The sequence below is a fragment of the Brassica rapa genome, chromosome A08 (genome assembly GCF_000309985.2).
Source record: "Brassica rapa cultivar Chiifu-401-42 chromosome A08, CAAS_Brap_v3.01, whole genome shotgun sequence".
Classification (NCBI taxonomy): domain Eukaryota; kingdom Viridiplantae; phylum Streptophyta; class Magnoliopsida; order Brassicales; family Brassicaceae; genus Brassica; species Brassica rapa.
In genome coordinates, this window is record NC_024802.2 from 2,302,591 (window position 1) to 2,318,281 (window position 15,691).

Sequence of the window (15,691 nt, forward strand, 5' to 3'; positions counted from 1 at the left end):
AAATGGCTAATTTGATGTTTTTCAAAATTAAAACAAAATTTTATATTTTAAATGCTGGTTAATGTTTTTGAAAATTTGAAACCAAAATCTATTTAAAAATATGCAACCAATCAACACCATATAGTTGATGATGCAACATTTTTTTTTTTTACTTTTAGACTTCAAATCATCTAGTAACATTGAAAACATACCATGTTTCAAAGTACTCTTAACAATGTTCATACATTTGAGGTACAATTATTTTTTCATCTTAGATAAGAACATGATCTAAACATTCAGACAATTATCTAAGAAGATTTTAATAATATGTTTTTATTTGAATGACATTGTGTTTATTGGGGAATGACAGAGGCAACATAAGGTGTTGATTGGACTTTGTTTTGGAACATCTAACTTCCTCAGGTGTATGTATATTTGCTAGACTTCGCATTGAATTTTAGGTATTCTGGAATGAGCTTTGGCATCATGGTTGTCCACCCTATCAAAAGTTTCAAGTATTTGAACTAGGCATGCATGCTAAAAAATGATTTATTAGTCAAAAATTTAACTGTTAAAGAAAAATAAATTTAAAAATTTGTCTTCGAGATTTTATCATTTCTTAAAATCCTTAAAACAAACTCTAATGATGTTTTAAGAAACATATTTATTTAAGAAACATATATATTGGATAGCCAACAATATATCTACACTATTAAAGCAAAATATCTCTTAGAATTTTGCTCATAGTTTGACACTATAATTACAATTTTATGCCATTGAGAAATATTCTGATGTTAATGATGAGATCCATAAAAAATCGTTAAAACAAGGAAAAAAATGGGAAAAACAGACGGGATCCACCTAAAAATCTATCACTGGAGAAAAAAAGAAACATATGGATCAATCTATAATTAGTGTTCGCTGGAAAAATAAAAATTAACCTACTCAATATTCACCTCTACTAATTAAATCAATAAGTATAAACAATACAAAAACTATTATATTCACTCCGTCTAATTAAAATGATGAGTACAAAACTTACATTTAAACATGTATAATATTCTCATATAAAAATATAATCTAATATAACTTGGTTATTTGTTTCATCGTATCTCGGAAAATAGTCGGAAGAGTTCCAAAAAATATCAAGAAACCTTTTAAAAAAACTTTACATTCTGTTATTTTTTGGGAAACAGTTATAAAATCATATTTAATAAATGCAAACCCATTTTTTACCCACGGAATCCATCTGTATATAATATTTTTGTATATTTTCAGTATGCATTAAAAATCCCAATAACTTTTTAACTTTATAGCTTACATTTAATAAAAATTACTAAATGAATATAAATACATTTTTATATCATATCCATCATACAAGTATATTTTAAATGCATAAAAATCAACAAAATTGTAAATATATTAGATTATCTTATATAAAAATATATATATAACCTTATAGTTAAAAAAATTTGACAAATTTTTTTAAAAGAAATAAATCATGCGCTTTCAAAGTGCGTTCAAAATCTAGTATGACTTAAGAGAGATTATTAGATTGTCCTATGCATGCACAATGCATTTCCACAAATGAATAACCTTAGAAAGATTATACATTGTTAAGAGTGTTATGAAGAAGTATATATATATATATATATATATATATATTTGATTCTGAAGCTAGTTTCTCTAATTTAAAAAAAAAAATTATTCAAAATCTTATATGTGTAATATGTTTTCAAAAAGTAAATCTAAAATGACTCATAAATTTTTTTATGAAAAAATAAAGCCAAAATCTATTTTAAAGTATGCAGTTAATCATACCATATAGTTGGGTTGATGATGCAACATATTTTGATTTATTCGACTTTTAAATCATCCAATAACACGGTTTGATTAAAAACATACTAAATGACTAAGTTTTAAATTAGTCTACCATGTTCATACATTTTAGGTACAACTATGTTTCATCTTGGATAAGAACATGATCCACAACATATAACAATTATCTAAAAAGATTTTACTACCATGTTTTGTGTTTGGATGCATTGTGTTTAGTAAGTCTGATTTTAGCAGCCCCAACTTTATTACTTTAAGATCATACTAGATTTTGACCCGCCCTTTGAAAGGGCGGGTATATTTTTTGTTTAAAAAATTTTAGTTTTTATAATTTTTTTGTAATAAAATTTGTGCTAATATTAATTTAATTTGATAGAATATATACATAAATTTGGTAAAAATAATTCAATTTTGAATTTATACACAAATATAAAATTTAATTTATTTTAGCAAATCTATGTATCTATTCTATCAATTAAATTAATATCAAACACAAAATAATAACAAAAAATACAAATATAAAACGAAATTTCACAAAAAAAATAAAACAAAAAATACCCGTCAAAATATAGGTTCTATTAAAAATCCACTTAAACCCGTTAAACTCCATTTTAACATTATGTGTTTTGTTAATTGATAGATTTAGTGTATGTGTAAAACTTTCAGAATTAGAAAAAATTAACGTCTAGTCCAATAAATTCTAACTTCTTGAGCTGATATGTAAGTTATGTTGTTGTAGTGTGATAATGATTTTTTTGAAATATATCAAAGTTAATTATAATCTAAACTTATACTGTAATTGTTGGTGAAAATAGTATTTATTTTATTTAGTAATATTAAGGGTGAGAATAAAAGTGAAAAATATTTTATATATATAGTATACTATTTTATTCTCCACATAAACAAAACTCTTGAAGCTTGAGGTTGTCTTCTCCAATAATTCAGTCGCTTCTGATTTTTTTCCGTTTGATTTACCCATTACACCACCAGCGAGAACCATAAACCCATAATACGACATGAATCCATCCGTCTATCTTCACCTTTCTCTGACCATACCAAGAGCTAACTTCACGCAAAGATCAATGTGTTTCTTATTGTAAACATTGATCACAAAACAATACAAATGAGAGATCACGTTTATATTTAGTCGGACATATACTGTCATTTATTTTCATAACCGTGGATTTTAGTTAGTATAACTGAGAACTATGGATCCGAAAATATAGGAATTAAGGAGAGGTTACGATATTATCATATGTGGTTAGTGTTTAAATATAATTAAATACAGTTACATAAAGAAAATAATAAGTGACTGTTTAAATAAATAGTTGGACTCAACTATTATCAATTGGTCATGTTTAAATAAATCGTTAAAACAAGGAAAAAAATGGGAAAAACAGACGGGATCCACCTAAAAATCTATCACTGGAGAAAAAAAGAAACATATGGATCAATCTATAATTAGTGTTCGCTGGAAAAATAAAAATTAACCTACTCAATATTCACCTCTACTAATTAAATCAATAAGTATAAACAATACAAAAACTATTATATTCACTCCGTCTAATTAAAATGATGAGTACAAAACTTACATTTAAACATGTATAATATTCTCATATAAAAATATAATCTAATATAACTTGGTTATTTGTTTCATCGTATCTCGGAAAATAGTCGGAAGAGTTCCAAAAAATATCAAGAAACCTTTTAAAAAAACTTTACATTCTGTTATTTTTTGGGAAACAGTTATAAAATCATATTTAATAAATGCAAACCCATTTTTTACCCACGGAATCCATCTGTATATAATATTTTTGTATATTTTCAGTATGCATTAAAAATCCCAATAACTTTTTAACTTTATAGCTTACATTTAATAAAAATTACTAAATGAATATAAATACATTTTTATATCATATCCATCATACAAGTATATTTTAAATGCATAAAAATCAACAAAATTGTAAATATATTAGATTATCTTATATAAAAATATATATATATAACCTTATAGTTAAAAAAATTTGACAAATTTTTTTAAAAGAAATAAATCATGCGCTTTCAAAGTGCGTTCAAAATCTAGTATGACTTAAGAGAGATTATTAGATTGTCCTATGCATGCACAATGCATTTCCACAAATGAATAACCTTAGAAAGATTATACATTGTTAAGAGTGTTATGAAGAAGTATATATATATATATATATATATATATATTTGATTCTGAAGCTAGTTTCTCTAATTTAAAAAAAAAAATTATTCAAAATCTTATATGTGTAATATGTTTTCAAAAAGTAAATCTAAAATGACTCATAAATTTTTTTATGAAAAAATAAAGCCAAAATCTATTTTAAAGTATGCAGTTAATCATACCATATAGTTGGGTTGATGATGCAACATATTTTGATTTATTCGACTTTTAAATCATCCAATAACACGGTTTGATTAAAAACATACTAAATGACTAAGTTTTAAATTAGTCTACCATGTTCATACATTTTAGGTACAACTATGTTTCATCTTGGATAAGAACATGATCCACAACATATAACAATTATCTAAAAAGATTTTACTACCATGTTTTGTGTTTGGATGCATTGTGTTTAGTAAGTCTGATTTTAGCAGCCCCAACTTTATTACTTTAAGATCATACTAGATTTTGACCCGCCCTTTGAAAGGGCGGGTATATTTTTTGTTTAAAAAATTTTAGTTTTTATAATTTTTTTGTAATAAAATTTGTGCTAATATTAATTTAATTTGATAGAATATATACATAAATTTGGTAAAAATAATTCAATTTTGAATTTATACACAAATATAAAATTTAATTTATTTTAGCAAATCTATGTATCTATTCTATCAATTAAATTAATATCAAACACAAAATAATAACAAAAAATACAAATATAAAACGAAATTTCACAAAAAAAATAAAACAAAAAATACCCGTCAAAATATAGGTTCTATTAAAAATCCACTTAAACCCGTTAAACTCCATTTTAACATTATGTGTTTTGTTAATTGATAGATTTAGTGTATGTGTAAAACTTTCAGAATTAGAAAAAATTAACGTCTAGTCCAATAAATTCTAACTTCTTGAGCTGATATGTAAGTTATGTTGTTGTAGTGTGATAATGATTTTTTTGAAATATATCAAAGTTAATTATAATCTAAACTTATACTGTAATTGTTGGTGAAAATAGTATTTATTTTATTTAGTAATATTAAGGGTGAGAATAAAAGTGAAAAATATTTTATATATATAGTATACTATTTTATTCTCCACATAAACAAAACTCTTGAAGCTTGAGGTTGTCTTCTCCAATAATTCAGTCGCTTCTGATTTTTTTCCGTTTGATTTACCCATTACACCACCAGCGAGAACCATAAACCCATAATACGACATGAATCCATCCGTCTATCTTCACCTTTCTCTGACCATACCAAGAGCTAACTTCACGCAAAGATCAATGTGTTTCTTATTGTAAACATTGATCACAAAACAATACAAATGAGAGATCACGTTTATATTTAGTCGGACATATACTGTCATTTATTTTCATAACCGTGGATTTTAGTTAGTATAACTGAGAACTATGGATCCGAAAATATAGGAATTAAGGAGAGGTTACGATATTATCATATGTGGTTAGTGTTTAAATATAATTAAATACAGTTACATAAAGAAAATAATAAGTGACTGTTTAAATAAATAGTTGGACTCAACTATTATCAATTGGTCATGTTTAAATAAATCGTTAAAACAAGGAAAAAAATGGGAAAAACAGACGGGATCCACCTAAAAATCTATCACTGGAGAAAAAAAGAAACATATGGATCAATCTATAATTAGTGTTCGCTGGAAAAATAAAAATTAACCTACTCAATATTCACCTCTACTAATTAAATCAATAAGTATAAACAATACAAAAACTATTATATTCACTCCGTCTAATTAAAATGATGAGTACAAAACTTACATTTAAACATGTATAATATTCTCATATAAAAATATAATCTAATATAACTTGGTTATTTGTTTCATCGTATCTCGGAAAATAGTCGGAAGAGTTCCAAAAAATATCAAGAAACCTTTTAAAAAAACTTTACATTCTGTTATTTTTTGGGAAACAGTTATAAAATCATATTTAATAAATGCAAACCCATTTTTTACCCACGGAATCCATCTGTATATAATATTTTTGTATATTTTCAGTATGCATTAAAAATCCCAATAACTTTTTAACTTTATAGCTTACATTTAATAAAAATTACTAAATGAATATAAATACATTTTTATATCATATCCATCATACAAGTATATTTTAAATGCATAAAAATCAACAAAATTGTAAATATATTAGATTATCTTATATAAAAATATATATATAACCTTATAGTTAAAAAAATTTGACAAATTTTTTTAAAAGAAATAAATCATGCGCTTTCAAAGTGCGTTCAAAATCTAGTATGACTTAAGAGAGATTATTAGATTGTCCTATGCATGCACAATGCATTTCCACAAATGAATAACCTTAGAAAGATTATACATTGTTAAGAGTGTTATGAAGAAGTATATATATATATATATATATATATATATTTGATTCTGAAGCTAGTTTCTCTAATTTAAAAAAAAAAATTATTCAAAATCTTATATGTGTAATATGTTTTCAAAAAGTAAATCTAAAATGACTCATAAATTTTTTTATGAAAAAATAAAGCCAAAATCTATTTTAAAGTATGCAGTTAATCATACCATATAGTTGGGTTGATGATGCAACATATTTTGATTTATTCAACTTTTAAATCATCCAATAACACGGTTTGATTAAAAACATACTAAATGACTAAGTTTTAAATTAGTCTACCATGTTCATACATTTTAGGTACAACTATGTTTCATCTTGGATAAGAACATGATCCACAACATATAACAATTATCTAAAAAGATTTTACTACCATGTTTTGTGTTTGGATGCATTGTGTTTAGTAAGTCTGATTTTAGCAGCCCCAACTTTATTACTTTAAGATCATACTAGATTTTGACCCGCCCTTTGAAAGGGCGGGTATATTTTTTGTTTAAAAAATTTTAGTTTTTATAATTTTTTTGTAATAAAATTTGTGCTAATATTAATTTAATTTGATAGAATATATACATAAATTTGGTAAAAATAATTCAATTTTGAATTTATACACAAATATAAAATTTAATTTATTTTAGCAAATCTATGTATCTATTCTATCAATTAAATTAATATCAAACACAAAATAATAACAAAAAATACAAATATAAAACGAAATTTCACAAAAAAAATAAAACAAAAAATACCCGTCAAAATATAGGTTCTATTAAAAATCCACTTAAACCCGTTAAACTCCATTTTAACATTATGTGTTTTGTTAATTGATAGATTTAGTGTATGTGTAAAACTTTCAGAATTAGAAAAAATTAACGTCTAGTCCAATAAATTCTAACTTCTTGAGCTGATATGTAAGTTATGTTGTTGTAGTGTGATAATGATTTTTTTGAAATATATCAAAGTTAATTATAATCTAAACTTATACTGTAATTGTTGGTGAAAATAGTATTTATTTTATTTAGTAATATTAAGGGTGAGAATAAAAGTGAAAAATATTTTATATATATAGTATACTATTTTATTCTCCACATAAACAAAACTCTTGAAGCTTGAGGTTGTCTTCTCCAATAATTCAGTCGCTTCTGATTTTTTTCCGTTTGATTTACCCATTACACCACCAGCGAGAACCATAAACCCATAATACGACATGAATCCATCCGTCTATCTTCACCTTTCTCTGACCATACCAAGAGCTAACTTCACGCAAAGATCAATGTGTTTCTTATTGTAAACATTGATCACAAAACAATACAAATGAGAGATCACGTTTATATTTAGTCGGACATATACTGTCATTTATTTTCATAACCGTGGATTTTAGTTAGTATAACTGAGAACTATGGATCCGAAAATATAGGAATTAAGGAGAGGTTACGATATTATCATATGTGGTTAGTGTTTAAATATAATTAAATACAGTTACATAAAGAAAATAATAAGTGACTGTTTAAATAAATAGTTGGACTCAACTATTATCAATTGGTCATGTTTCTAATTTAATAGTATTGATTAGTAACACTTTCCTATCTCTTACTAACAACTCTTATCCATTGTTTTGGTTGTGGATTATGAATTCGTGGCTCCAATCATGTTTTTTTTTCGTAAACCACATAGACAAATGAATGATGATGCAATCTCCCGATGGTCTTCAGCATTTTTGTATCATCTCATATATTTTTAAAATAAAATCATCAAAATATCTCTATTTTTAGACTCTTGACTTTATGTTAAATATGATAAAGTTAATTAAATCACTTTTTACAAAATATGTTGTTATTGAATGTTTGTACAAAAATATGTATAATTTATTAACTGCTTAATGATATAGAATTACAAAATCATAAATAATATAAATATTGTTTTCATGATTTTCACACCTTACGGGTAAAATTTTCCATTTGTGCATCGAATAAATTATTTTTACTATCTGAGTGAAAAGGAATCGGATTATTACTGTATAATAATTTTAACGGCTCCCATAAGATAGGATGAGAGGAGAGACAAGGGAATGAGATTAGGCAACGCCGTTTATCTTCTGATACCCTCAACCAAACCTCCGTCTAGGGTTTACTCTTCCAATCTCCGCCGCCATTTTCTTTCGCACTTCCGCTTCTCTTCCTCTTCCGTCGCAGTCATGCCGGGTTCCGAACCATCAGAGATTCAGTGGCCAGCGAGGAGAGTGAGGGATACGTATTTCGATTTCTTCAAGGGGAAAGGTCACAAGTTCTGGCCATCAAGCCCCGTCGTTCCCCACAACGATCCTACTCTTCTCTTCGCTAACGCCGGTACCAAACTCCGATCGCCAATTCTTGATTGTTTTTCTTGGTCGATCTGTGGGATTCAGATTCTATTGAATTAGGTTAATATCGTATCGGATACTGATTGTGGTGTTGAGTGGAGTGGTTTCTTCATTGTTTTCGAAGCTTTAGGGGTTTATTCACTCTTAATTGTCAGTTGATCGAAATTGATAAGACTGTATTAGTTTTGGAGATTCGTATACTGTTGATTCTTAGCTTTCTTGATACGTCTATTGAATTAAGCTAATCTCGTAGCGGATACTGCTTGTGGAGTTGAGTTGAGTGTTTTATTCATTGTTCTTACAGCTTTGGGAGATTTCATATACTGTCTTAAGTGTCCTGTTATTGATTCTTAGTTGTGTTTGTTGCTCTTGTGTGTCTGGCGATAAGTAGAACAACGAATGACATTCAAAGTTCTCTGTTTTTTTTTTTTTCAAGGAATGAACCAGTACAAGCCGATATTTTTAGGGACAGCTGACCCAAACACGGAGCTCAGCAAGCTAACCCGGGCATGTAACACTCAGAAGTGTATTCGAGCTGGTGGGAAGCATAATGATCTCGATGATGTGGGGAAAGATACTTACCATCACACCTTCTTTGAGATGCTCGGTAACTGGTCGTTTGGTGATTATTTCAAGAAGGAAGCCATTGAATGGGCTTGGGAGCTGTTAACTAAGGTAATTTAGAGCAACTGGTTTCTTGTTTTGAAATACTCTTAGGGTTCAAAGAGTACATCGTCTCTTCCCGCACGTCAGGGCATCTATCTTTGTTTACCTGACTTAAGAAATTAGGCTTGATATACAGTGAAGTATTGTCTCTCTTTCTCCTGCGATTGTATGTCACAGTTTTGTGAAGTTTTTTTTTTTTCTTTTTATTTGGGGTCCTTGTAACAGTATGTCATAGTTTTGTTAAGTGATTCCTCTATTGTCATTTGAGTGATCGAATTTATGTCTCAGGTATATGGGCTACCAACGGACAGAATTTATGCTACCTATTTTGGCGGTGATGAGAAAGCCGGCCTTCAACCTGATAACGAGGCTCGAGATATATGGCTAAAGTTTCTTCCACCTGGACGTGTGCTGCCTTTTGGTTGCAAAGTATGTTTGCTTTACTACTCCTTTAAAAACGACTTGTTTAAGTAAAAATGAAGTTAACACCTTTTTCGTTTCTTCTTTAACCTTTAAATCAACATAAAAACGTGTGTTTGTTAAATTTAGGTGATTAGACCTTTTAAGAAAAAATAAAATAAATTTCCATGGACCTCATGTGTATTGAACATAAATAACGTTTAATCTGGGACTTTTGTTAATTTATGTCTGCTACTTCTTGATTCTCTCTTCCCTAAGGTTTATTCTTACGTGGGAATATTGCCTTGTATAAAGGATACATTGAATTGTCAATGATAACTACTGTCAAGTGTAAGCTTGAATGTATTTTTTGGTAGGAATACGCTATCAAGTTTTGGTGGTTGGCAGACTCTAAAACCAGTTTTATGATTCCCAGTGAAAAACGTTGTACCAAATGTAGAACCAAGGATTTTCTACTGCTACCATTCTTTCATCTAACTTTCGGTGAAACTGTAGGACAACTTCTGGGAAATGGGAGACACAGGTCCGTGTGGACCTTGTACTGAGATACATTATGATCGTGTTGGTAACCGTGATGCAGCATCCTTAGTTAACAATGACGATCCAACATGTTTAGAAATATGGAATCTAGTCTTTATTCAGGTATAAACCCTCTTTTTCCATATTTTCATTTAGTTCCATTTTGCTTGTCTAGGTATTCCATTGTTCTTGCTTCTTTGGCTTTGTTATTATATTCTCAATTGTTTTCTCTAACGAGGTCTGTTATGCATATTTTCAAAATAGTTCAACAGAGAGAGTGATGGGTCACTAAAACCTCTGCCCGCTAAGCATGTCGATACCGGAATGGGTTTCGAGAGGTTAACTTCTGTTCTTCAAAACAAAATGAGCAACTACGATACAGATGTGTTCATGCCTATCTTTGATGACATCCAGAAGGTAATTTGTGTATCCTTCTGTTGAAGGTTTATGACTTTATGTTCATATATCGAGTTACTATTGTGTAGCTTCTCTTAGGGTTGCTTTTCTCGTCTTACTAGGACTATCATCATTTTAGTTTATCTACTGTCAAGTGAATTATGGGTCTTGGTAATTCTAGGACCATCTTTGCCTATCTGATGTATGAGAGGTTACAGCTATTCACCTTTTATGTGACACTCTGCCAATTGTTTTGGATATTTCTGATTTAGTGAATTTGGGGTATAATGATGAAGGTGTCATAGTATGGGTACGTGGAGATCATTTTCTTGTTTGCTGTGTATTTTTCTGTGAAAGAATAAAAAAGAGTTCGGATTGGTATTCTTTTTCCCTAGTTGCTGTGCATCTTAAGTTGAGGTGTTTTGCTTTCACACTTTTAGGCCACAGGAGCCAGGCCATATTCTGGAAAAGTTGGTCTGGAAGATGTGGACATAGTTGACATGGCATATAGAGTGGTTGCGGATCATATTAGAACACTCTCATTTGCTATCGCAGATGGCTCTCGTCCAGGTATGACCATGTCTCTTGTCTCACTTACGTTGATGCTATACAACAAAATATTTATTGAAACGTCTTAGTATTCAATCATTTACTTTGCGTTCATACTTCTGCACGTTCATGCGATTTTTCTTGCTCACCGAATCTATTAGGGTATTCGGTAGAGGTTCTATTCTCTCTTGTAATTTAACAAATACCATATGATACACACTCTTTTGCAGGTAATGAGGGCCGTGAGTATGTTCTGCGACGTATTCTTCGTCGAGCAGTTCGCTATGGAAAGGAGATCCTAAAAGCAGAGGAAGGATTTTTCAATGGGTAGAAAATTACTCTTGATTGTCATTGCATGTGTTGTCTCAATATCATTTCTTTTGTTACTGCAACATGTATTTTTATCTTGCATCTTTGTAAATGCAGCATATATTTATATACGCATGTTAGCTCTGTCTGTGTTTGACACTAATCAGTTTGCGCTTTTCACTTGCAGGCTCGTCAGTTCTGTTATTCGAGTGATGGGTGATACCTTTACAGAGTTGAAGGAACATGAGAAAAAGATCACGGAGATAATAAAAGAAGAGGAAGCGAGCTTTTGCAAGACCTTGGCAAAGGTGAGGGATATTCGCAGCTTAATATCAGTGACACCTTTTCGTATATATTGTTAGCAATTTCTGTCATCTTTCAGTTTTAATTATGTTGGTTGGACGTAATTCATCATACCGTTTTCTATAAGGAGCCCTTTTCTGAAAGATGAATTGGTTTGACATGTTTGTCCTTATTTTTCGTTGTTAAGTGATGTTATGAACAATTAGGTTGATTATATTTATTTTCACGGCAGGGAATTGAGAAATTTCGGAAAGCTGGACAGGCAGTTCAGGGGAATACACTGAGTGGAGAGGTTCTCATATATGTTAGATTTGCAGTATTTCCATCTGTATATTTGAATTTCCTTCTCAAAATACAGCCCTTTTCAATGTTTTCAGGATGCTTTTGTCTTATGGGATACGTTTGGCTTCCCATTAGATTTGACTCAGGTATTTGGACCATTCGTATCTATTTTTGAAAGTGTTTTATGTTATATTTTTAACTTCCATTCCCGGGTTTCAGTTGATGGCTGAAGAAAGAGGATTGCTCGTTGATGTTGATGGCTTCAACAAAGCCATGGAAGAGGCGAGGGAAAGATCGAGAAGTGCCCAGAATAAGGTGCTTCAACTTATTGTTTTTACTTCGTTAAAGATTGTTTGTTGTCAAACTTCCTTGAGACGATAGATCATGTTTGAATTTACAGTATCTGTTAACTAAACTTGTAATGTCAAATTTTGGTAGCAAGCTGGAGGTGCCATTGTTATGGATGCTGATGCTACATCAACACTGCACAAGACTGGTGTGTTAGCAACAGATGATTCTTCTAAATACATTTGGTTCCAGGTTTGTCCTACTTATTGCAGAGTTGTTATTATGTTAACGTAAAAAGAAAAAAGTTAGGGCACAAAGTGTTAATTGAACTTTGCTTAAAGTAAGCTTTTATTGAGCAATGGTCGTGCTCCATTTTGCTACAGGATCACGAGAGTGAAGTAAAGGCGATCTACACTGGCTCTGCTTTCCTAGAAAGTTCAGCTGCTGGCGATAACGTGGGAATAGTATTGGCGTCTACAAGTTTCTATGCTGAGCAGGGTGGTCAGGTAACCCATTATATTTGATATGTAATTTAGTTTGATGATTGTTTCGTTCCTGATCATATGATTTGGAACTGCAGTCTTCATTATGTTCAACTTAGATGTGTAGCCTTGACAGTAAACACCATCATCTAAGAAGTTGCACAGTTTGACTTACGTATGGGTTGGCATATAACATGTTATAATTATTTTCGGTTTTGCAAACTACCGTTCATAAGGTCTAAGCTTTGGATACACACTCCCTATACTATATATAAATTCAGTGCTCCTAACATTTTCCTCTGGCTATAGATTTTCGACACGGGACTTATTGAAGGCTCGTTTGGTACATTCAACGTATGCAATGTCCAAATATTTGGAGGGTTCGTTCTTCATATTGGCTATCTCTCTAAAGAAACTGGAGAGGTATCTGTTGGGGATAAAGTGACTTGCAAGGTATCGCTCTGCATCCTACAGTGTTTGTCTCATTCAGCGTATTTGGTACCACTTATCGTTTTCATATCCGTTATCTATGTGTGTAGGTTGACTATGAGAGACGTAAACTCATTGCTCCTAATCATACTTGTACACATATGTTGAATTTTGCCCTGAAGGTATCGTTTTTCTATAATTTAGCTACCTAAACGGTTATTTGCTCTTTTTTTATTGGTCTTAAAACATTCATGTGCGTTGATTCAGGAAGTGCTCGGAGATCATATTGATCAGAAGGGGTCAATAGTCCTTCCTGAAAAACTGCGGTTTGATTTTTCCCACGGTACATTCTTCAATAAATCATTTTCATTTTGATATGGATGCTCTTTTTAATTGTCTAATGAGTTCCATAATTTTGAGTAGGCAAGCCGGTTGATCCTGAAGATTTGAGAAAGATTGAATCCATAGTGAATAAACAGATCAAGGATGAATTGGATGTATTTTCCAAGGAAGCGGTGCTTTCTGAAGCCAAGCGAATCAAAGGTCTTAGAGCAGTGTTTGGAGAAGTAAGATGTACACCAGTTCTCGGACATTGCGTTTTTAGTTTGGTTTATATGAATTGGTAAATCGTTCTCTCTTATTCTATTTAGGTCTACCCTGATCCTGTCAGAGTGGTATCAATTGGGAGACAGGTCGAGGACCTCTTGGCTGATCCTGAAAACGATGAATGGTCTTCGCTTTCTTCTGAGTTTTGTGGAGGTTGGTTTCCATGGGCGATAACTATTTGGACTTGAAGATTATTTTTCTGAATAGATTATTGAGTATTGTATTATTTTGAAAATTGCAGGAACCCACATAACAAACACCCGTGAAGCCAAAGCTTTTGCTCTTCTATCCGAGGAGGGAATTGCTAAAGGTATTCGTAGGGTAACTGCTGTGACTACTGAATGTGCTTTTGATGCATTGAATGAGGCGTCCTCACTTGAAAAAGAAGTCGAGGATGCATCCAAAGCAGAGGGGAATGCACTGGAAAAGGTTATATCTCCTCTCTTCTCTCTCATACCTTCACAAATTAAATCCATTACCTGCTATTCATGTCAAACTTAATGTCTTCATTTTTGCATCTTCACAGAAAGTTGCTGCTTTGAAAAGCCGGGTAGACTCAGCAATTATCCCAGCAGCCAAAAAGGCAGATATAAGGGCCAAGATTGCTCTGCTTCAGGTAAGCTCTTATTCAGCTTTACACGGAGCATCTCTCTGTTCTGCCATCTACTTTTGTTAGATTCCCGCTTAGTTTAGTTTTCTTTTTTACATTGCAGAATGAAGTGAGGAAAGCTCAAAAGAAAATAGCGGAGCAAAACCTGAAGAAATCTGTCAAAGTAGCCACAGAGGCAGCAGAGTCTGCCGCATCAGATGGGAAGACATTCTGCATTATTCAGCTTGATGTAGGTCTTGATGCAGCAGCCGTGCGAGAAGCTGTTTCGAAAGTCATGGAAAAGAAGGCAAATCTCCATTTCCTTAACGCATGACTTCTAGTAACTAGTCAGTTAAGAAAGTTGAATAAAGGGTTTGTTGGTGAATCATCTTGCAGGGAATGTCGATAATGGTGTTTAGCACAGATGAAACGACCAACAAGGCGGTTGTGTGTGCAGGAGTTCCTGACAAATCTGACAAGTTCAAGCAATTAGATGTCACTGAGTGGCTGACAACTGCATTGGGTCCTTTAAAAGGGAGATGCGGAAAAGGGAAGAGCGGTCTCGCATCTGGACAGGTATGTGTCTGGGTTTGGCGATCATGTGCTAATGGATGTTAATCTAGTTTTTTCGGAGAAATATATGGACGTAGGTTGACTCTGGAGCATGTTTTTTTGGTTTTCAGGGAACGGATGCTTCTCAAGTGAAGGCAGCTTTGGATCTGGCTGCATCATTTGCATCAATGAAACTCAACTGATTTGTCTGGAAATTACACCAATCTGTGTGGGCAGGACAACCACTACTCATTTGATATCATTGTGTACCGCTATACTCATTGTAAGATCTATTTAATGTGGTGATTACTTCAGTCAAAGTTAGCACAATTGGTGGTTATGCATGTTGTTGAACTCATCTGATTATTGGTGGTTATGCATGTTGAACTCATCATTTATATATTTATCCTGGTATTATGTATGAATGATGATATCACCGACAATGTTGTTAACGGTTTTAGCACAAGTGGAAGCAACTGACCCATTTTAAAGTGTTAGCGAATAGCAAAGCAAGTTGTCTCGTCTCGTACTAGCTGACTAAAAA

The 15,691-nt window shown here is 31.3% G+C and overlaps 1 protein-coding gene across 1 annotated transcript; it reads left to right on the plus strand.

Moving 5' to 3' along the window:
• Window positions 1-8,432: 8,432 nt before the first annotated feature.
• Window positions 8,433-15,572, plus strand: LOC103832888 (alanine--tRNA ligase). The gene is made up of 23 exons (XM_009108985.3): window positions 8,433-8,743; window positions 9,194-9,432; window positions 9,712-9,852; window positions 10,339-10,485; window positions 10,627-10,779; window positions 11,199-11,328; window positions 11,538-11,634; window positions 11,804-11,924; window positions 12,152-12,211; window positions 12,297-12,347; window positions 12,421-12,516; window positions 12,640-12,741; window positions 12,873-12,995; window positions 13,281-13,424; window positions 13,511-13,582; window positions 13,668-13,743; window positions 13,824-13,966; window positions 14,051-14,159; window positions 14,248-14,435; window positions 14,533-14,622; window positions 14,720-14,902; window positions 14,992-15,171; window positions 15,279-15,572. Exons 1-23 carry the CDS (start codon window positions 8,467-8,469, stop codon window positions 15,348-15,350), a joined length of 2,994 nt encoding a protein of 997 aa, XP_009107233.1. The 5' UTR covers window positions 8,433-8,466; the 3' UTR covers window positions 15,351-15,572.
• Window positions 15,573-15,691: the final 119 nt, after the last annotated feature.

Excerpts from the sequence above, each read along its gene's own strand:
- LOC103832888 (XM_009108985.3), top strand. The coding sequence starts at position 8,467 with ATGAGATTAGGCAACGCCGTTTATCTTCTGATACCCTCAACCAAACCT. Across the intron at positions 11,925-12,151 it reads TTTGCAAGACCTTGGCAAAG|GGAATTGAGAAATTTCGGAA; the intron begins GTGAGGGATATT and ends TTTTCACGGCAG. Across the intron at positions 12,517-12,639 it reads CGAGAAGTGCCCAGAATAAG|CAAGCTGGAGGTGCCATTGT; the intron begins GTGCTTCAACTT and ends AAATTTTGGTAG.